The 23,921-nt window shown below is 41.5% G+C and overlaps 1 protein-coding gene across 12 annotated transcripts in view; it reads right to left on the reverse strand.

Moving 5' to 3' along the window:
* DOCK3 (dedicator of cytokinesis 3) overlaps positions 1-23,921 on the reverse strand; it is a 625,234-nt gene that overhangs the window by 360,878 nt on the left and 240,435 nt on the right. For all 12 annotated transcript variants that reach the window (XM_039547580.1, XM_039547582.1, XM_039547590.1 and 9 more), the window contains exon 6: positions 18,250-18,398. In XM_039547580.1, the coding sequence (XP_039403514.1) occupies positions 18,250-18,398 (149 nt within the window). The remainder of the gene's footprint in view (positions 1-18,249; positions 18,399-23,921) is intronic.

Genomic DNA, 23,921 nt, shown 5'->3' on the forward strand with positions numbered 1-23,921 from the left:
AGGGCCTATTCAGGGTAATGTGACATTAAAGAAAAAAATAGGCCTTAGGAGAAGCTTATCCTCCACATGGTGAGCCTTACTGAGAATGCTCCAGCCAGCCTGTAAGTAATGGCTACTATGACTCATCAAGGGCATGTGACCAGGTGACATGACATGAGAAGCCGGAGAGAAGCCGCGAGGACAGAGAACACTGTTACCCGCAGCCCAGTAGCACATTCATGTTTTCAGAAGAGTGTGGCGGGCGCCAACAATTTTTCCAGGCTTATTTTGTATTTGTACATTAAACGATATGAAAAACATCATATTTAATATTACATAACATATGAATCCGGAGAAAAGCCGCGAGGACAGAGAACACTGGCGCCCGCAGCCCTGGAGTAATCTGTCCCCAACAGGAGTGGGGCCCCAGCTTCTCTCCCCTGCTGGACACTAGGCGGGCCCCGTGCCTGCTGGGGACAGAGAACACCGGCGCTCGCAGCCTGCAGCCCCAGAGTTCTCTGTCCCTGGCAGGCACGGGGCCATGACTTCTCTTTGGCTTAAGCCCCTGGCCCCTGACTGCCCCCCGGCAACCCGCTGCCCCTTATCCAACCCTCCCCACCCCGTTACCATGCTGCTCAGAGCACCAGGACTGGCAGCCGTGCCGCCGCACAGTCTAGAGCACCAGGGCAGGCCAGCAGCTCTCACAGCAGCACTGCCTGGCAGGAGCTCGCAGCCCCACCACCCAGAGCACTGGCAGCGCGGTGAGCTGAGGCTGCGGGGGACGGGGGACAGCAGGGGAGGGGCCACCTCTGATTTAGATGGTAAACGCTTCTGGGACAGGACGGTCTCTCGCCATGTATATGTACAGTGCCTGGTACCAGGGGGCCCTGATCTCAGGCACAGTCCCTAGGTGCTACTCTCATGTACACAACAGTAATCCCCTGTAACATCACAGGACCGTTCATTACGTATAAATGGGCCCAGAGGAGCGCAGGGTAGTCAGGTCAGCTAGCTTCCTTGATGCAACTTGTGCCTAGCTTGAATTCTCCAGCAGACGATATGGCAAAGTGGTAGAAGACTCAGGCTGCGGGCCTGCCAACCCTGTCTCTATCCATATGAATTCAGTGGGTGTTGACCAGCACAGAGAGACCTGTCCGAGCGCACAGAACAGACAGACAAAGCCTGTATTTGGGGAAGGTAGGGCTCCAAGTGGCCATCCCTAAATGTTTGTTTAAATCACTTGGTGGTGGCAGCATTACTTAATCCAAGGTATAAGAGAGAAATTGTGCCTTGGGGAGTTTTTAACCTAAACTGGTAGAAATAAGATTAGAGGGTATTTCATGCCGGTCCCCATGTCTGTACCCTAGAGTTCAGAGTGGGGAAGGAACCTTGACAGTTGGTAAGAAACTCAGTCATGCCTGGACATGTGACTTGCCCATGTGACTCCAAAACTCAATCTTGGTGCTGGACTTTGCATAGGAGAAAGGAGGGGGTCTCCACCCACAAGAGAAAGTCTGCTTAAATCCCTGGGAAACCCCTCCATTTTGTCTTCAGCTGGCTAAAGAGATAGCCTCTCCACCCCCAAGGATACCTGAAATAAACTGGAACAAAGGACAGTAACTACAGGTGGTGTGAGTGATTGCTGGACCCAGACTAGAAGGAGACTATTCTGTAAAAGGAAGCTTAGTGGAATTCCTCTAAGGATGAGGTTTTTATCTGTGCTCAGTTTTCTTACTGTATTAGACTCAGACTTGCGTATTTTATTTTACTTGGTAATTCACTTTGTCCTGTCTGCTATTACTTTGAACCACTTAAATCCTACGTTCTGTATTTAATAAAATCACATTTTACTTATTAATTAACCCAGAGTATGTATTAATATCTGGGGGGGGGGAAGAAACAGCTGTGCATACCTCTCTATCAGTGTTACAGAGGTTGAAAAGTTTGAGTTTACCCTGTATAATCTTATACAGGGTAAAACAGATTTATTTGGGGTCTGGACCCCATTGGGAGTTGGGCATCTGAATGTTAGAGACAGGAACACTTCTGTAAGTTGCTTTCAGTTTAAGCCTACAGCTGTTAGGTTCAGAGCCTGGGTCGGAGTTGGAGCAGACTGGCGTGTCTGGCTCAACAAGACAGGGTGCTGGAGTCCCAGGCTGGCAGGGAAAGCAGGGGAAGAAGTAATCTTGGCACACTGGTTGGCAGTTCCCAAGGGGGTTTCTGTGATCCAACCCATCACAAACAGAGCCTGGTGAGGCTGGTTGTGTCTCCAACAGAGCAGGAAAAGCAGGGCCAGCCCAGTTGTGTGTCTTAGAAGGGTGCAGCGGTTCTCCTGGTTCCCAGACTGCACACAGTCCACTTCACCTTAAATGGTCCCTTGAAATGTGTTAACTACTTACGCTAAACAATCTATTCCACCTTGTATTTAGCTGTAACGCTCTGAGTACATTTCCAGACCTAATGAAAAGTTCAGTGCAAGTTCAAAAGCTTGTCTCTCTCACCGACAGAAGTCAGACCAATGAAAGATATTGCCTCACCAATCATGTCTCATTTGTACTATGTAGATATCCAGGCAATTTGCCTGGCAATTTACCGAGCCAGACTCATTATCCATCTCCTCAGCCATACTCATTTTGAATGCCAAATTCACATTTCTATTCTTCTGACCTCTCTCATGAATTATAGGGCTAGATTGGGATAGCCATACTCAGGTTGGAAAATTTTATACTATAAGTAGCCTCACTAAAATTAGTGGAACTAGCTGTAGAGTGAGGTACAACTTAATATAAGGGTATGAATATCCAGCCCATCATGAGTATTCTGTGATGATCAGTAGTGATCTACAGGTTTCTGCAAAGTTCTTCTATAGAACTCCAGAATAAGGTCTTTCTAAATTTTTACATGATTTGGGGAGTTGATTTATTTTGAAGCCTCTTCAAATGTTCCTTCTGTAGCAATGATACAGAAAATATGGACTTTATTAACAACAATATTATAGACATCCACACACAGGCTGCAATCTTGTCAAAACTTACATCTAAGCCTTTAAAAGATATAGAAGAGCAGATACTACAGAGGATATGTAGGTTGCTATACTATAACAGCTAATTAGCTAGACCTAACCCCAAATTCTTATTAAGCTGTGAAGTTACTTCCTCATCTGTGCCTATAAATCGGTAATAGAGATGCCATAGATCAAGCTATACTAGTTGATACAGTATGACAAGATATAATGTTTTTAGTAGATAAAGAAATATAACAGGTGTCAATTCAGATTTAAGAAACTATATCAGAAAATTAAAGCTATGCTACAGGCATTATGTCATAGACCCCTTCAAGTTTGAGGATTTTTCATCCCTTAGGGAACCTCATCATAAAATACTGCAAATACTTCAGAGCATGCTGTCTATCTGAAATAGAAAATCCAATCAACATATATAACTAAAAGTAATAGCTAACAAAATATTCATTTTGTATTGAAGAAGCTGATCCATTCAAGTGGTATGTTGAGAATACAAAGTGAGGTGTAAATCTTTTAAGTGAACCAACAAAAATGTTATAAGGCCCTAAGACCTGATCAAGCATATGACTGGCAGTTGCACAGAGAGCGTTTCACATATGAAGTAATCTTACCACCCTTATCACTGTGGTATATGGAATAATCAAGCACTGGTATGGAGATGTGCACAGCTGTTTTGATTGACCTACTGTTGACTGGCAAACCAAATGAGTCAAATGCTTTTATACTGCTGAATAGTGAAAACTACTAAACAAGGGCAGAACCATCATGAATTGTGAAAAGACTTTACATTCTGCTCTAAATTAAAAATGGACATTACTGCAGATAGTTAAAAGTGCTGATGGAAAAAGCATAGAGTTGTGCAAAGTTGGCCAAAGGACCAGAGGAGCCCCACAGAAAATAATTTGCAGAAAGATGTTGCTGTCTGAAGCTAAGCTGGCAGCTGTTCACTGTATGGTCCAAAATGTCTTACATAAACTAGTATGGGACAAGATGTTTTGCAAGTTGATACTGGAATTTTCCAGACAAAGTAGGTGAGTGGCAGACACCACTGACTGACTTAATGTACCCCCTCTAAACACATGCACATCATTTGAAAGCTTATGTGTACTTAAAGAGAGACATGATATGGAGCTGTCAAGAGGTGCCTTTACCACAGAAATGGAGATGAACAATGACACCAACATGCTAAAACGATCACTGCAAATGAAATATTTGCATTCATTTCTGTTTCTTAATGGCTCTACATATTATTTCAATACATAAAATTGGATTTCTTTTGTGACCTCAGACCATCACTACGACAATCTAAAGGGTAAAACAAAATCTAATAATAAAAATTTGCACTGGTATCATTGAAATGTAATACCACTGGTGACATTTCTAGTTAACAGCATTATCATCATATTATTCATCATTATGATCTCTGTCAAGAGCACGTGGGTTACCAAAGTCTTCATTATCTTGTCATATACACAGTTCTCTGCAGGGAGGATTGTTCAGACTACAGACACAGTTGACTGTTCAGTGCCCTCCTACCCGTACAGGCACAAATAAGGTCTTGTAGAAGCTCAGATGCCATTCATCCCTTGAAGAGTACAGGAAGTAGCTCATCATACACATTTTCCCATCCATATTGGAATGGTGATCCAATATCTGATTTACCTACGTGCAAAGACATCCAAATCTCTATTTGTCAAGATGCTTTTTTGATATGCTCTTCAAAACTGTCCTCACATGGTGGGAGTTTGGCCTGTGATTTGACCTTTTTGATGGCCAGATTAAGGTACAAGCAATTCTGGTATTTGTGGTTCTCCTTTTCTTTCTCACTCTGGTCATGCAGCACTGCTACCAACTTCCTCGCTGAAGAAATTGCAACTTATCCATCATTCTCTCCCAATCTGGCAAGATCTCTGAGGCAGTAAGCTTCCTTTACTTTGACAATATCAAACTTGGATTTTTTTTCTCCCCAATACCAAATAGGGATGACACAGAGTCACATCTTGTTAAAGTGTGTACACTGAAACTTCTCTGCATCTTGCTATAAACAGGGTTCTAGGGAAAACAATTTCTGGACTGATAGCTGCTGTAATTGTCCCTCCCTTGTCAGACTAAAATGTGGTCATCTTGACTGGGTTGAAGAAGCTTCATGTCCCATCAGAATCAAAAGGACCTCTCACAAATCTTTCCATTTCTTCTTTGCCAACATCTGCTATTTTTTGTACATCTGATGCTCCCTGAAGTCCAACTGCTACATTGATTAGCATTTCTGGATGTGATTCAGGGTCAACTGTGTTTGTCATATTTTTGATGACAAGGTTATTAAATGCTGTAACACACTCTTCATCCATTTCAGTACAGAGGCAAGGATATTTTTGTGGACTTTGTCTTCACTATTTCTTGCTAGGTCACATCTTTCTCTCATTTCTTTTGCATATTCACTCAGGACCAGTCTTTTGAGGGTCCACCTGACAAAGGATAGCTTCTTTCTTGTCAGTCCTACAATCCCAGTACTGCCCTTTGAGTCTTTGATGGCACATTCCAATACAAGAACTAGTAATCTGATGCACAGCAAATTCCCTTGATTCAAAGGCACTGTGTATTTTTTTCAGGGAGATTTCACATATCACAAATGTAGATTAATATCCACCAGGGTCAGCTGGGCTTATCTGTAGTTAAGAATTATGGAAGCATGGCATGCTGTTTGCAGGTGAACTTTCCAATCACCATCTCTCTGCACGGACATTTAGATCTGCACAACCTGGAGAAAACGATCCCAGAACTTGAATATAGGAGACTAGGCATGCCCCCATGTCTGAAGTTCCTCCAGTAATGGTAGCATATACTCAGTTACATCATCATCAAACTCTTTAAGGAGTCAGTGTCTTCAAATTTAAACACCTTTTGAGTGCCAGCCAACATTTACCAGACAAATGCTGGAACTACATGAGTACCTCTCCCTGCTCATACATTGAACAAATGAATAAAGTTTCAGAGCATTCAGGGCATGGATGTTAAAGTCAAGCCACATGGAGCACAACAGAATTGTTTACCAGCAAGCATTTGAGCTGCAGTACAAGATGCATTCATATCAGAATCAACAAAAAGGAGAAGAAGAGGAGGAAACTATTTAACTACACTATACTCGAGTCTAAAAAGGAGAAAATACAGAAAACAAACACTTGCAATATATTCACAGAAATGATGCAGTAGCAAAAGGAGCTGAGGACACAAAAGATTCCAACTCGGACCATGCAGCGGCAAGAAGGGACTGGAGAAACGTTTGTCTGCACCATCCCTTATACCTTCAGTTCAGAGCATGAGGAAAGCTATGCCACGTGTGGACCAACGGACAGCAATTACTAAAAAATTCTGGATTCGAGTCCATGGTGCGCATGCATATCCCATGTTTGCATATACATAGGGACCATCACCCAAAGAAGTAGAGAAAAGTTTCTTAGACAAAAAGACAAGAAGCTTTAAACTAGCTTGTAGGTTTAAATATTTTTATTTCATATTATATTGAATATCAAATATGATATGAACTTTGGTTAAAGTGACACAAGAGATTACAGCATTGGTTAAGTTCCAGATAAATTAGAATAGTTTCAAACCCTTAATCTTGCCTTTTTTAGACTGTAAGATCTTCAAGGCTCACATTGTCTTTTACTATGCGTTTATACAGTGCCTAGCACAATAGACCTGTTCTCTCAGTTTAGGTGATACTGTAAAACAAAGCAATAGTTATTGTCTAAGCAACTGGGGGCCCAACAATCCCCCCCAGAATGTGAATATTAGCACCAAGTGGCAAATATACCCCTCAATTAAAGTGACAAAAATAAACCTTCACCGTGTCCCCTAGTTGCTTCCCCCAACCTACCTATATAACCTCAGTCTTATCTAGGTCCACCATCTTATCTATCCAGCTTACCCTGACCCATTTCTACTAAATAAGGTCTTTAACAGCAGCAGGTGGACTGAATATAATAAAAAAACAAAACAAGGAGTCATAAGCATACTGAAAACATCAGAGCTCATGCTACCTCACTAATCCTCTCATCTACTGAACAAGAGAGGGGGCAAGAGGACCCTAAGGAACTCCAAATGAGAGTACCCTTGCAGCAGAAGAGCAACTGTCCAAAATTATCACCTGGGATCTCTCAGAGAGAGAAAACCAAAGTCACTGAAGGTCAACCTTTCTTCCACCCCCGCATATGCGGGTGAGTCAACAACACCTCATGATCAGCAATATCAAAGGTAGTGGATAGATCTCACAATATCTATATGGACATCTGATATATATCTATATGGACATCTGATATATATCTACGGCCAGAAGGTGATAATGTACCAATGCTGCCAATGCAGTTTCCATGCCATACTCAGATTTGTAATCAGACTGACAAGTATCAAGGAGATCTGAGGCAACCAGATATGTTAAGAGGTGACCCATTATAACATTAACAATTCTAACTAGAAAGGAAAGATCAGCTACTGGACAATGGTTAGCCAGATTGTGAATATCAAACATTTTTTGAGTGATAGTTGTACAACACCTTCCTTAAAGAAGCCAGCGACCTGATCTTCCCCGGGGAGATTTTGACAGTATCCAGTTCTTCCCTAATGGCCTTAACCAGCCAGGAAGGATTTGGACCCTAAGCATATGTAGTAACTAAGGCCACAAAATAATGAGTTACTACTATTTAAGAACTGCCCACAGATTAATGCATTTGAGAAAAAAGAAACAATGGAGGTCTAAAAGAATAAAACCCCACAAGGTCTAGCTTTCTTCAAGTGTGAGGAAACTTAGAGTTGCTGCAGCCTTTCACAAGTATGTATTGCTTGTGCAGCTAAACAGACATCCCTTTTTTCTTGTCTGTGAATAGGTAAATGAATTAAAAATCGTTCAAATTAATATATTATATGATGCGCCAGATACAGTAGTAAAATGGGGAATGTGATGGAATCTAATATGATTAAAATGTATATAAAAACAAAGTGAACTATAAGTGATACAGCTTTGAGCAATATATTGACGGGCAGAGCTTACATCACGGGTAGTCCTCTTAGGTAAGAAATGGGTTGCATTCATATTGATTGCTTTTACTTTACTAGTGACAAAGTGAAGAAGTAAGACTAATGTTTGCAATCAAGCATGCTTATGGTATAAAGTTAGTGAAATACAACTGTGCCGAAAGAGGCAGTAAATAAAAGGAACTAAAACAAATTAGATACAATTAACTTAGGTTTAAACAGAGACTTGGAATGGTTGGGTTATTACACTAATTGAATCTATTTCCCTATGTTAAGTTCTCCTCACACCTTCTATGGGTCATCTCAATTATCACTTCAAAGGTTTTTTTTTCTCCTGCTGATGATAGCTCATCTCAATTAATTGGACTCTTACAGTTGGTATGTGTACTTCCACCTTTTCATGTTCTCTGTATGTATAAATATCTTCTGTCTCTGTGTTCCATTCTATGCATCCGAAGAAGTGAGCTGCAGCCCACGAAAGCTTATGCTGAAATAAATTTGTTAGTCTCTAAGGTGCCACAAGCACTCCTGTTCTTAAAACCAACAGTGTGTTTTATAAAGACACTAGAACAAAGTGGAATAATCAGATATGTAACTGGGTAATAATGCACAGACTCATCTCAGCCATGCATACTAAGGTACCCTACTGTTGTTAAAACAAAGAGAACGGAAAAGGAAGATTTATACACATCTGTTCCAACCTCCTGGAGAGTAACAGCTCTTGAAGTGACTTTGCATTGTATAATGACTCTTAAAATAAGTTTAAATAGCATCAAACAACATGGGCCGACTTTGTGTAAATTATATGAACTTGAAACAAACATTTCTGCACCTATCAGAGCTTTGATGGAGAAACTGCAGATGTTCATTTTCATCATCTGAGTCAGATGCCTTCAGCAGAAGGTTGATTTTCTTTTTTGGCAGTTCGGGTTCTGTAGTTTCTGAACTGGAGTGTTGATCTTTTAAGATTTCTGAAAGCATGTTCCACACCTCGTCCCTCTCAGATTTTAGAAGGTACTTCAGATTCTTAAACCTTGAGTGAAGTGCTGTAGCTATTTTTAGAAATTGTGTATTGGTACCTTTTTTTTTTCCCCGCCAAATCTGCAATGAAAGTGATCTTAAATTGAACAACATATGCTGGGTTGTCATCCAAGATTGCCATAACAAAATATATGGCAGAATGTGGGTAATACCAGAGAGCAGGAGACATACAATTCTCCCCAAGAAGTTCAGTCACAAATTTAATCAACGCTTTTTTTTTAACGAGAGTTATCAGCATGGAAGCATATCCTCTGAAATGGTGGCCGAAGCATGAAAGGACGTATGCATGTTTAACAAATCTGGCACATAAATACCTTGCAAGGCCAGCCACAACAGTGCCATGCGAATGTCTGTTCTTACTTTTAGGTGGCATTATAAATAAGGAAGCAGCATTATTTTCCGTAAATGTAAACAAACTTGTTTGTCTTAGTGATTGTCTGAACAAGAAGTAGGACTGAGTGGACATGTATGCTCTAAAGTTTTATATTGTTTTATTTTTGAGTGCAGTTATGTAACAAAAGTAATCTACAGATGCTCCCCAAGGTATGTAAACCCGACGTACACAAATCCGAGCTTAGGGAAAAAGTTCCGTAAGCTAGAAATAGGAGGTTTGGGTTTTTTTTTGTTTTTTTGGCGTAATGGTCGAAGATACGTTTCCAGAGTGTCTGTACATTTGTAAATTGCAGTTTCATGATGAACAGATTGCACTACAGTACTTGTAAAAAGGTGATTTGAAAAATACTATTTCTTTTTTACAATGCAAAGACTTGTAATAAAAAATAATATAAAGTGAGCACTGTACACTTTGTATTCTGTGTTGTAATTGAAATCAATATATTTGAAAATGTAGAAGACATCCAAAATATTTAAATAATTGGTACTCTATTATTGATTAACAATGTGATTAAAATTGCAATTCATCTTTTTAATCAAATTAATTTGTTTTGGGTTAATTGCTTGAGTTAACTGTGATTAATCGTCTGCTCTACTTGTGATATTTATGGGCCATAAACTGATTACCTACACATAGTACATCTTAGAAATATTAAATTACACAATTGATTGTAAAATATTTGCTCCTGGAGTGCCATCCTTCAGCATTGCCTTGGGGAACTAAGGAGCTGCTTAAACTGTGCACTGATATTTACTTTTATATTCTTTGTTAATAATTATGTAATTCACATATTAACAGCAGTGCTTTTCATTTGATGATCTCAGAGTGCCGTACAAACATTAATGGAATTAAGCCTCCTAAACCCTTGTGAAATGGAATTATGACAGCATTCTACACATGGGGAAACTGAGGCACAGTGTGGGTAAGTTACATAACTAAGAAAGTGACAAACTTGAGAATAAAAGACGAGAATCATGACACTCACTCCTTTGTTCTAGATACCAGACAATATTGCTCCAAAAAGGGTTAAAGAACTTCAAGATTAGTGAGAACTGAAAGTAACTTCCATTACAAGACAGGGAAGAGAGAGATAATATTTAAATCACTTTTACAGTTTGCAATATTTTGAGACAGATTTTGTTTAAAAAAGCAACTTCTTGACACAGAAAAAAATTCACCCAGAATGAATACAGATCTCCGAGTATCAAAACTGTCAAGTCAGTTAACAGACAGTTTCTGAAAAAAGCAAGTTGTTGCTAAATTCTTTTTGCTGATTCAAAAAGTTAATATGCTGATCTCCAAACTACTGTAAGGTTGTCACTATTTCACTGTGAATGTTACTATTTACTATTTTAATTAAAAAAACAACAACAAAGTACCACTTCAGTCTTCAAAAGGAATAAGAAACGTTTGACTTGGGATAATTAATAAAACAATAATAATAATAATAATTCTGGGTATAATCACGCCCTCCGTGATACAACTGAAAAGGAGATGCTCCAAGAGAAGAAAACTTGGTAAATCCCCTTTCTTGAAATTCCATCTAAATTCTACTATTCTAAGGGTAGAGATTGCAGAAAAAGTTGTAGATGTTACACCCAAACATCAGTTCTCATGGTATCTTGGAGACCAAGGCTATGTGCCCTGATTTCTGAGACCCTTGCAGCTCTTCCCTGTCACCTGGAAGTAAACGTTGTATTGTGATTACTGTTACTGTTGCTGTTACTATGGTTATGAGGTGGGGGGAGGCATAGCTCAGTGGGTTGAGCATTGGCCTACTAAGCCCAGGGTTATGAGCTCAATCCTTGGGGGGTCCATTTAGGGAAATGGGGTAAAAATCTGCCTGGGGACTGGTCCTGCTTTGAGCATGGGGTTGGACTAGATGACCTTTTGAGGTCCCTTCCAAACCCTGATATTCTATGATTTTTTTAACCAACTTCTGAGAGTTTCCTGGGATCAACTTGAGGGTAGTTTCTCCTATTTGCCATAGAGCTAGCTGTTCCCAGAAGCAAATTTTGAAATTGCTTTTCTAAACTGTCCCCCAATGTGAACTATATGTATGTGGATAGTTGAAGGCACTCATTATTACTGTTTTACTATCTTTAGTTGGCTCTTTGATCTCCCTCAACATTATGTGCTCAACATACCTTCCCTTATCTGGAGACTCATTGTATAACTCCATTAATATATTTGTATTATTGTGACATGGGATTTGAATTTATATGGATTTTATTGTATGATCCTCCCTACTCAGAAACTTTATCTGATTAAATTTTATGGCATCTTTTAGATACAGTGTTATGCTCTTATCTCTATAACCTAATCCATTCTTCCTATATAGTCTACTGCCTGGTATTACAATAGCCCATTGAGTTTTTCATTCAACCATATCTCAGACATGTCTTTTATCCCAGTATAGCTCATTTATTTTTGCTATTATGTTTCTCACACTGGTATACAGATTTTTACACACACAGATACACACTCACTATAACATATGCCTAGATTTATCTAATATTGTGTTCTATTTCTGTCTCTGATTTCAACCCATCCCTTTCTCTAGCACAGCCTAAGTTCTGTCTTTCTCTACCACCGTAAACAGAATACCACTATATTACTGGTATATCTAGCAGATGTTATATTTAACCATTATTTACCTCTACTGATCATTTCTATAAGGTGGTTGGGTAATGGGTTTTATCTTTAAGTTTTACACTTATTTATTGTATTATTTATTTAACAGAACTCCTTCTCTTTGGTCCACTAACAACTAATTGAGCTAACTACTCCCCTTCAGTGCTGAACTACCATTTAGTCCAAATTCCTTTCTTTTCAGTACTCCCTCTCTCACTTCCTCTTGCTCACTCTGTCTGCTACCTCTCTCAGCAAAATTATCTAGGGATAAAGTTCCTGTATGGTTGTGACACAGAGGCCCTTTAGAGGTTCACTATTCTGTGTCAACAACTCTTGTCAGGCCTGACATACCCACGGCACTTAACACACTGTTGTCATGACATATACCCAAACGATGGTATGCAATATATCATTGGGAAACAAATAACTCATTGATCATTAATATTTTTGTGTAAGGTATATACAAAATATGTACAAAGAGTTATGGACAGGGGTGAAAGTGGGCCAGTATGGCGTACCAGTAAGAAGATGGTACCGGCCCATACTCAGCCAACGCTAAAGCGCTGCTGCAGCAATGCTTTAAGGAGGGTCCTTTGCCACGGCTGCACTTGAACATCGCTGCCCCTTTTGCCCCCCAACACATCCCGTTGGTGGCCCTGCTGGTAGGGTCCCTACTGGCACGGCCGCCAATGCGGAGAGGGGAGCAAACGTGGCAGCGCTTTAACATCATTGCCCCTTCCCCCCCCTCGGGCCCTTTTAAAATGCTGCCAGAGCCCTGGGTGGCACAGGCCAGGCAATGCAAATGGGTGGGCTGGCTGGGGAAGGCTGACCCCCCCAGCCCCACCCCTTCTGCCCAAAAGCCCGCCCCTTCCAGGGACCAACTCTGGGCCCCGTACTGGTAAGAATTTTATATTACTTTCACCCCAGGTTATGGATATGTTCTAGAATTATGTTCTTAAAATGTATTTGGCAAGCAATGCATAAGCACAGTATACCCTAGACAAAGAAATGTGTACTGGCTTGTCTGACTAACCTGATCATCAGGCAGAGACAATGAAATTGCATTTACATGCAAGGTAAACAAAGCCATCAAACCAGCAAGTAGGGGAGACAGCCTCTTAACTATAAAGACGGGGGGGCTGAACCTCAAAGATACAATTCAATCAACTGTTTGTACACAATATTACTGTATTACAAAAGTGTATCAAGGTCTTTTATCATACTGGTGATTCATTTAATTGTGAAAGGTATGCATTCATATTATATGAGGAATTATGGATACTCACTGATGATATGCTTTTAAGTCTGTGACCAAATACAGGTCTGTCGCATCTTACGCTGGGGTTACGTTCCGCGGTCAGCGCATAAAGTGAAAATCGCATATAGTCAAAATGACCCTTGAAAATCCCTTAAATCACCCATAAAGTACTATGTATTGTATACGGCAATGTACAGTACAGTATATAATAAAGACTACATATGTAAAATATAATTTTACAGTATTTTTAATAACATGAGAGACAGAAGAATGAAAGAATAAAAAATGAAAACAGTACAGTACTGTAAACCTAAACAGTCACCAGTCTTCTACTGTACACACTCCAATGATTAGTCTTCCTCTTCTCCAGACAACACTATTATTGAGTCATCAGGGCTTGATGTCGATCCAGGAGACGATGGGCTAGGCTTGGGTGACAAAGAGTGAGTCGTAGACAAAGTGGTTGGCTCTGGTTCAGCTTGAGAAGTTGATTGTGTAGGCTCTGCTGCTGCTGGTTGTTTTTTCTTTAAAAACATGGTGATTGGCAACTGTCGCTGTTGTCTCTTGAGCTCCTCAAACATTTCTTGGTACGGTCTCAAATCATCCGTAATACTACATGTGATTTTGAGGCTTCATTCCATAGAGGGATCATATTCAGAAATTAAATCATTCAAATGTTTCGCTGCTGGGAACACTTCAGAAAATTTATGAAGATTCCAAGTTGCTGGCTCTTCCTGTTCATCATCATCTTCGTCTGCTGCAGATGATTTTATCAGTTCCTCTAACTCTTCGTTAGTCAATGTTTCTCTATGGCCCTTACAATTAATCCCTCAATTTCTTCCTCGAGGATGTCGACGAAGCCATCACCACCCACTGGCCTAGCCACATGAACAATGAGTTGCACTTTATCAATGGTCGGGAAACCCTTAAAATCACTCACACAGTCTTCTCATAGGTTTCGCCAACATGCATTGACTGTTTCAGGCTTGACTGCATCCATTGCCTGTTTAATGTAAGTGATGCAATCAGCAATGTTGAAGGACTTCCCACACTCCATCACATTAACATTGGGATCAGCATCCATAGCGGTAAGGATCCGTGAGAATGTAAGCCTCATGTACGTGGCCTTGAAACAGCTAATGACGAGAGGTTGGAGGATGGAGGTGGTATTGGGGGGGAGAAAGACGACTTCAACATCGTTATGCGCAAACCGGAGTGCCGCAGGATGGCCAGGAGCATTGTCTATTATCAGCAACACTTTAAAGTCAAGTCCTTTTTCTTCAAGGTACTGCTTGACCTCCAGAATGAAACACTTGTGGAACCAATCCAGAAATAATGCTGCCGTCACCCAAGCTTTTTATTTGATTGCCAGAACACAGGCAGGAGATTTTTGTTCTTATCTTTTAGTGCATGGGGATTTGCAGCCCTATAGAGCAAGCCCGGCTTTATTAAATGCCCAGCCGCATTGCCACAAAGCAACACAGTCACACGGTCTTTAGCTGCTTTGAAGCCAGGGGCTTGTCTTTCTGATTTTGAAATGTAAGTGCGGGTGGGCATTTTTTTCCAGAAGAGCCCAGTCTCGTCAGCATTAAAAACTTGTTCTGGAAGATAGCCCCTTTCCTCTATGATTTTCTTTAATTGTTCGGGGTAGGCTTTTGCTGCGTCCTCATTGGCAGATGCAGCTTCACCAGTAGTCTGCACATTTTTGAGGTTGAAGCGGTTCCTAAATCTCTTAAGCCAACCTTGGCTGGCTTTGAATTCCTTCTTATCAGAAGGCTGTCCCTCTTCGGCGGGAGGTTTGAACAGCGCATAGATGCTAAGAGCCTTTTCTTGCAACATGTTGCCATTGATAGGCACACGTTTACGGTTCATGTCCTCCAGCCATAACTTTAATGCCTTTTCAGTCTTCACTAAAGTCTTATCACGCACTTGGCTCATCACCTTAGCAGTTACTGGAGCACTTGATGCCACGGCTTGACGAATTTCTGTCTCTCGAATCTTGATGGCACGGATGCTAGATTCGTTGCGGCCGTATTTACGCACCACGTTGGCAATAGACATACCATCTCCCAATAAGTCCAACACGGACAGTTTTTCCTCCAGCGTTGGAACACATTGCTGTTTCTTCGGTTGAGCACCAGATGAAGTAGGTGACTTGCGTTTAGGGGCCATGTTATACAGTACGAAAATACGTACTGTCTTTTTAAACAGTACAGGCACAGCAGAATCTCACTCAGCACGGCGAGATGCACACAGTATGAGAGGCACAGGGGGACTGAGTACTGTAATGGGAACAGCAGATTCGCTTCTCCCATCTCACACTCACTCCGGGGCAGACACACTATTTAAACATTTTTTTTTTTGCCAATCCTCCAGGGTTACTGTACGGGAGTCCCTTATCACAGGCCTAAAGATATGCTGTTGCTGTCAAGTCCCCCCAAAAAATATTTTAGTGGGAACAGCAGATTCGCGTCTCACACTGGTGGAATCGCCCGATTTTTTTTTCTTTCTCCCAACCGCGCAAAGCTGAAATCGCACATGTTAAATGTGCGTAAGATGTGACAGACCTGTATAGGTTTTCTCCCTGCCAGGAGGGAAGACAGCTACCTACCTGTCTCCAATGTAAATTAAGCATTATGGAATCAAAACAATGGAAGCCCCATTTCTGTATGATGGGAAGTCAATAGGCAGGGAATAACAACAGAAAGTCTTCCTGCCTCTTGAAGTAGGGACAATGAACTTTAGATGCCATGCTGTCTTCCTACATCCCAGGAGGAGAGAGAAGCTTTGTCTGGGCTTACTTGTCAAATAATAAATTTCAAAGGTTTACTGGACTATAAATAGAATGGGGAGAGAACCCTCATAATTATCCATCACTTGGGAAATTAAAGGGTCCAGAGCTCTTGAAATCATGGAATGTTGGATCCTTCAAACAAGTGAGTTGAAGTTTTTGAGACCTGAATTTAGGTGAGATGCCTGCTTAGGCAAAAACTGTAACTTGCTGAAAATAAGTTTTAGCCTTAGAAATGTATTTTGACTTTTGTTTGCTTTTAACCCTTTTTAATCTTTATTCCTTTTACTTGGTATCACTTAATCCGATGTCTTTTTGTTATATAAACTTGTTTTACTTTTACTAAAAACCAATTCAGTGCTATGATTGAAATAAGAGTGTTGTCACACTCTAATTAAATTAATGAACTCCAGTGCATAATCTCTTTAAAGGAGTAGCAAATTTATGAACTTCTGAGAGTATTCCAGGAGAGGGCTGGACATGGCATGGAGACATCTCTGGGGAACTTGGGAGATGGGGGTTCACTGTTTGTTACATGCAAGACAAGGTGTGTCCTGAAGGGTTTACTGGCCAGACAGACGAGCTGGTGTATCAGGGAGTTGTCACACAGCTTAGCAGTAGAAAAACTCTCACTTACTGAGGCTGAGAGGGGTAACACAGTAGTTCACAATTCTGGGAACCTCAGCAGATTGCCACATTAGCAGATGATTTGGGGGATATTCGTAACTGGGAGGGTGTTGGGGTTTTCATAGATTCATAGACTTAAGGTCAGAAGGGACCATTATGGGGTCACTTTTCAAAAGTAACTGAGCAATGGAAACCAGGGTGTGACCTGCATGCTTGTCTGCTGGCTGTTGTTGTCGGGGCTGTGAGCCACAGCAAGAGCATTTCAGGCATCTAGAGTTGCAGGGCAGGTGGTGAAAGAGCCCTTTACTAGTCTGGGTTGAATCCATCACAATGGTTTATTGGGTTCCATTTACATTAGTGGCAGTTAAAATGCAAGACAATCACTTAAGTAATTCTGTTAGTCTACATCTTTCAGAGCCTCTTTTTCAACTAAGAAGAGAGTAATATATTAATTTAACAAGAGGGGCCAGTTGAGTTTTTGTCAGTTCATTTCAGTACTCTTCTCCATGGGAGTCCTGACACAGGTGCTCAAGGAATGTGGACATGACTAGAGTAAGTTAGGGAGGAAAAACTGACATTTTTCTGTTTTTGGTAACTTACACAGAATTTTACTCTGTACTTTAATTATAAGTATCCACATCCTGGTGGACGAAAGGTTTTTGTAAGCCTAAGGAGAGTGACATTTCCTCCGAAAAGGTCATGTGCATGCCACGCATAACATATCTGTTCACAGCACTTTGCCTTAGAACTAGGCAAGCTAAGCTTTTTACTTGTTGTTTTTCAAGAATCGATTCTGGGATAGGGCTAGTGGTTTTTTTTTTAAGTAATTAATTATAATTCCAGACTCAACTCTAAATTACTATAAATCCCTTTGGCTCCATAAAAAGGAGATTCACATGGTCACTTCTATACAACAGGACTGATAATCAGGGCACAAAATCTGAGAACCCATCAGCAGAGAATTATACGGATTACAAGACCTAAAACAAAATTAAATCTGAATACTATAATCCTCAACTCCACAGTGTTAATCATTTGATCAGACAGTGTCAGTTCTGGCTATTCTACAGCGTTGCCTAACAACAAAGCTGTACAGTTGTTCCACTGACAGTAACAATTTTTCAAATGGCAAAATGGTAATATTAATAATAATGCAGATAAATTACAATGTATAGACTACCTCAGATTTAATATTCACTGTACAACTTAAGCAATAAGGCCTAAAACACATTGAAAAATACAGACTCCTTCAGAAAGGAATGAATGGTAGAAGCAAATCATACATTTTTACAATTTTAAATTATGTATATCTATTGGGGAGGAGGTACGTCGTAAACTCAGAATGTAAAAAGTGATATTTGGTTTCAGTTGCCAACAACTAGAAGATAGTTCAACCGTTTGCAAATTCCATTACACAAAAAACATTCCATATTAATTAAAATAGATGGCACTCAGATGGTATTTGTACTTACTCATTACCCCAGTCCAGTCGCACTGTAAGGTGTCTCTTGACTTCTCGTACCTGATCCTGTGTCAAGTGACCTGACAGTAGCTGTCTACGCAGGTCAATGAGTTCATTCATCACATGGCGCAGTTTGTAGAAAAGATCTATCTTATGCTTCTGCAAAAGTACATTTTGGAGGTGGAGGGGGAGAGAGATTAAAAAAATCAAGTGAGATTTTCATCAATTATCCAAGAAAAAAAACAACTCACATAAGAATCATTCTTTTCCCCATGTATGTATCAATGTCATGATGCTTCCAGAAAATAAATAAATACAAACTCCAGGTTCCTTTACCAAGCTGTCACAGTCATTCAATTCCCTTTTTTCTACAGTTTGTTTTGCTTAAACAAGTAAAAAATACTCTACAACAGCTTCCGTTTTAAGTATTATGGCCACAAAAAGGCAATCAACTGAAAACCTTGAAATCGAATTATATGCTAATTGCTGTGGCCTTGAACATTTTAGCAGTACTAGAAAGGTACATGGACCACGAGCCAGAATTAGGTACTGTTTTCTTGCCTGAGGCCTAAATCACAGAAAGAGAAGGAAAAAACCCATGAATTTATATGTATGTAATTCTATCCTACCCTTGAAAGTGTACCTAACCTTCAGGATGGAGCAATTTAAAACAACCCAATTTAAATCACTTGATTCCCCGTGCCCCCCAATACTTGATTTAAATCAGGTTCAGTCTTTGTAAAACTAATTTGAAAAACTGCTCTATAGCATCTTTAGATTAAAATGTATAATACACTAAATTATAACTATTGTTTGTTTTTAATGCCACTAGTAGAAGGCTGTCTGCAAACACTTAAGCGGGTACATAACTTTACTTACATGTAGAATCCCATTGACTTCAATGGGACTACTTACAAGTAAGTATATGCATCAGGGGGTTAAAACTGTATTTTTAGCATTTTTTTCTTAATGGCATAAAATCTTCATAGTAAAATAAATTTTCTTCATTACCAGTCAATGGTAAAACTCCCAGGGTGATATCCTGGCCCTACTGAAGTCAATGGGAGTTTTGCCATTGACTTCAATAGCTCCAGAATGCTACTTCTATTGACTTCACTGGCTGGCAGCAGAGCTCAGCTCATACCAAACATTTTTTAAAGTGACATCTGTAACTCTTAAGGTACTAAGGTCCAGGATTTAATTGGAGTACCTAGTATAAACTAAAAACACAGGCAAAGGTCCCCAAAACTTGTCTATCACAATCAAAAGAATGAAAAACATTTAAATCAGTACCAACATAAGCAATAGTAAATCACAACAAAATAATTCTTCACAGTGCCTGCAACAAATACAGGCAACAAATATTGATGGGGACATATCAATAAAGGGACTCAGGTGTCTCAGTCTCAATGTAAGCACCACTGAGATCCACAAAACCGCCATTCAGCTCCTGCCTGACTAAACTCAACCAACATGTAAATTTTTGGCTGTAAAAGTTTCTGCCTCTGAACATGTGCACTGCTGCTTCACTGTAGGCATAATTCTAGACACATATGTCTCAGCCCCAGTGCAATCCTCAAACTAGAGGAAGAATACAGGAAAAATACTATTAATCATTTAAAAAAATATTTAGAAGTAGTCTAAAACAAAATATTTCTATCATTTAACCATATGGGAAGTCTGAAGAGTCTGTGTAATTCCACTGTTAAAATAATGCCATGAAGAAAAGATTTGACACGAGATGCTAAATTTTTTGGCCGAGCTTGTGAAGACCTTACTACCCACTTGATAGCATTTTTCTGTCAGTCTGTAATGCAGTAACTTTTGAATGTCCTATCTGATAAATTCAAAAATTTCAAAGACTGTTCTAGGTATCAGTGGCCAGAATTCTATTAATTTTTGGGTAAACCAGAAAACAGGAGTCACATGGAGTCCCTGCCATCTGATTAGCACAGCCAGTTTCAAGCACTCGGCAATTGTCTATAAGGAATAAACTAATGGCACTCATTAATGACTTTCAACATAACAATACCTTATCTGATCTCTGCTCATTCTCCCAAGAGTTTCACATGATGACATCATGAATGACTTATCACCCAGACAAAACATGGTGGGAAACAAACAGTGCCTGGCATGGGATGGAGAATGAGGGAGAGAGGGATCTGGGGACACAGAACCCTGACATAGAGGAGAGAATGGAGGATGCTGGTATAGGGTGAGGAGATAATGTGGGGCACTCAGAACCCCTGGTGGGGGAGAGATTGGGGGACCCAAGTATGGGGGAACACAGAGCCAGTGGAATGGGGGATCTAATTAATTGCATAACATCTAAGTTATACAATATAGCCTCCTTGTTGTCCTGGTGAGGCTTGGGGTAGAAGATAGGAAGGTGAATCAGTTGATTCATGTGAAATGGAGAGGTTGCCTTTGAGATGAATTTTGAAGGCTGACTGAGTGTAACCTTTTCTGGAAAAATTATCATATGGGGGGATGCACCATTAGGTTTGCTATCTCTGCTATTTTCCTGGCCGAGGTAATTGCTATCAGGAAGGCTGTTTCCATTGACAGGTATGTCAGCGAACAGATGGCCAGGGGGTTGAAGCGAGGCCTAGTCAGTCCTTCAACACTAAATTTAGGTTCCACATGTGGGTAGGAAGTTGAGGTTGTGGGAAGAGGTTTACTATACCCCTGAGGAAACTTTTAGTCCAGGGGTCGGCAACCTGAGGCACGCAAGCCGATTTTTACTGGCACGATGGCTGAGTTCCCGGCTGCCGCCCCCACTCAGCCCACTGCTGGCCTGGGTGAATGGAACCCCAGGCCCGCTGCGGGTTGAGCGGGGCCGGCAGCTGGGACCCCGGCTGGCAGGAGCCGGCGGCCGGAACCCCAGACTGGCGGTGGGCTGAGCCGCTCAGCCCGCCACCAGTCTGGAGTTCTGTCCGCTGGTATAGTGTATTAAATTTCTCCCAGTAAGAACGTGCTACTTGCGGAGCACCAGGACTGGCAGCCGTGAGTAGTACACTGTAAGTAGCACATTCCTACGGGGAGAAATTTAATACACTACACCCGGGTAGGGAAGGCTGTGCTTCCCCAAACAGCCTGCCTCCTATCCACCCCCTCCCACTTCCCGCCCCCGGACTGCCCCCCACATAACCACTGACCCATCCAACCCCCCTGCTCCTTGTCCCCTGACCGCCCCCTCCCAGGACCCACTGCCCCACTCAGAACTCCCCACCCATCCAACCCCCCCTACTCCTTGTCTCCTGACCACCCCCTCCCGGGACCCCCCCACCCCATCTGCTCCCCGGGACACCCTCCACATCCAAGCCCCCTGCTCCCTGTCCCCTGACTGCCCCGACCCCTGACAGGCCCCCTGGGACTCCCACACCTATCCAACCACCCCTGTTCCCTGACCAGGCTGCTCAGAGCATCAGGACGGGCAGCCCAAAGTAGTACACCATAAGTAGCACATTGCTATGGGGAGCAATTTAATACACTACACTCATCCCCGCTCAGCCCGCTGATGGTCTGGAGTTCTCAAAATATGTTCTCACACCCCTTATCAAAAATTACACTACAATTAGCTTAAAAACTTGAAAACTTATAAACTTTGTTTGTATATTACAGTAATTGTTAAAAACATATAATGTTAATAAATACATAGGTTTGATGAAACACAGTAGTTGTACTTATCTGCCTGTGCTTAATTTGTGTTTTCAATGATTTACCTTCTAAAAAAATCTTGCATGTCTCGCACTCCCAGAAAGGGCATGCACCCCAGGTTAAAAACCACTGCACTAAACTGATAAGATCCGTATTTTAATTTAATTTTAAATGAAGATTCTTAAACATTTTAAAAAACCTTATTTACTTTACATACAACAATAGTTAGTTATATAATATAGACTTATAGAGAGAGACCTTCTAAAAATGTTAAAATGTATTACTGGCACGCGAAACCTTAAATTAGAGTAAATAAATGAAGACTCAGCATACCACTTCTGAAAGGTTGCCGACCCTTGTTTTAGTCATTGGGTGTGACAGCACTGAGTACCCCTCTACAAGTTGGTAAAAAGCCACTAGATCAGTGTTTCCCAAACCTGGGACGCTGCTTGTCTAGGGAAAGCCCCTGGTGGGCTGGGCCAGTTTGTTTACCTGCTGTGTCAGCAGATCCAGCCGATCGCGGCTTCCACTAGCCACAGCTTGCTGCTCCAGGCCAATGGGAGCTGCTGGAAGCGGCGGACAGTACATCCCTCCGCCCGCGCCACTTCCTGCAGCTCCCATTGGCCTGGAGCAGTGATTGGCTGGACCTGCGGACGGGGCAGGTAAACAAACCGGCCCAGCCCACCAGGGGCTTTCCCTGCACAAGCGGCATCCCAAGTTTGGGAAACACTGCACTAGCTGGACCCTGAGAGAACTCAAAGAGAGTCCCAACCTCTTTAGGTTCAATGCATAGTCTAGGATATGTGGAAAAGTCACAGATGTTTGAGAAATTTGTTGAGATGTGCACCAAATCTGGAGCCTAGATCATTTTTGCAGGTAAGTATGTCGTGTTGAGGACTTTCTACTGTGTAATAGAACCTTTTGTACGTCTCTTAAACAGGAACTTTCTAGGTATTAGAAAAAAGCAGGATCCATGCCTTGAGGCAAAGACCGCCAAGTTGGGATGTAGGATATGTCCTCTGTTCTGCAAGAGGAGGTGGGGAATGTCTGGGAGAGGGACTGGCGGACACATCACAAGCTGTGACAGGTAAAGGTACCAAGTCTGTCTCAGCCAAGTAGGAGCAATCAGAATGATATGAGCCCTGCCCTGTTTTATTATCAGCAGGACATTTTACGGTAGGTGAAATGGGGAAAGGCATAGAGAAGGTCACTGTCCCAGAGGAGGAGGAGAGCATCACCCAGGGAATACTATCCTACCCCTGCCCTGGAGCACTAGCATTAACATTTCTTGCTTAGATGAGTGGCAACATTGGAATTGGTTGTGAGGTATTGTTGGGTCTATTTCCCACTCATGGTCGTGTGGGAATTTGCAACTGACACTGCCCGCTATTCAATTTTGTGTGCCTGGGAGGTAAGCAGCAGAGAGCATGTCATCATGAGAGATGTACCAGTTCCAGAACCTCATTGCTTCTGTGCAGCACAGGGAGACCTGGCTCGCCCCTATCTATTGATATAGTACATACAAGCCATGTTGCCTGTCAGGATCTTTGTGTGTGATCCTTTGATCAGCAGGAGGAAAAGGGCACAGGCGTTCCTGACCGCTCTTAACTTATGGAGATATCCCTGCACATAATCTCCTCGGGTGAACACTTGCTTGTATTGTGAGGTTGTTTAGATGCACACCACACTCTAAAGTGGTGCATTGGTGGTGAGAAGTAATGATGGTGGGGCTTGTGAGAAGGGGATCCCTTTGCAAATGTTAGCTGGGTCCTTCCACCAGTTTAGGGACGTTTTGATCCTAGCAGGTGGTGAAAGGGGCTTCTCCAGTCTGTCCATTTGGTCTGCAAACTGAACTGAACCACATTTGAAAGTGTTGCACATGAAGCCTGTCTTGTAGTATCACTGCCATATGTCCCACAAGAGTTGGAGGCCAAGTCTGTCTGATATTCACAGGCTGCTCTGAACCTCTATGAGCATGGCCTGGCAGAGGAACCTGTGTTGAGGTAAGAGAGCACTGGCCTG

Source organism: Mauremys reevesii, linkage group 7 (genome assembly GCF_016161935.1).
Source record: "Mauremys reevesii isolate NIE-2019 linkage group 7, ASM1616193v1, whole genome shotgun sequence".
In the NCBI taxonomy this organism is placed as follows: Eukaryota; Metazoa; Chordata; order Testudines; family Geoemydidae; genus Mauremys; species Mauremys reevesii.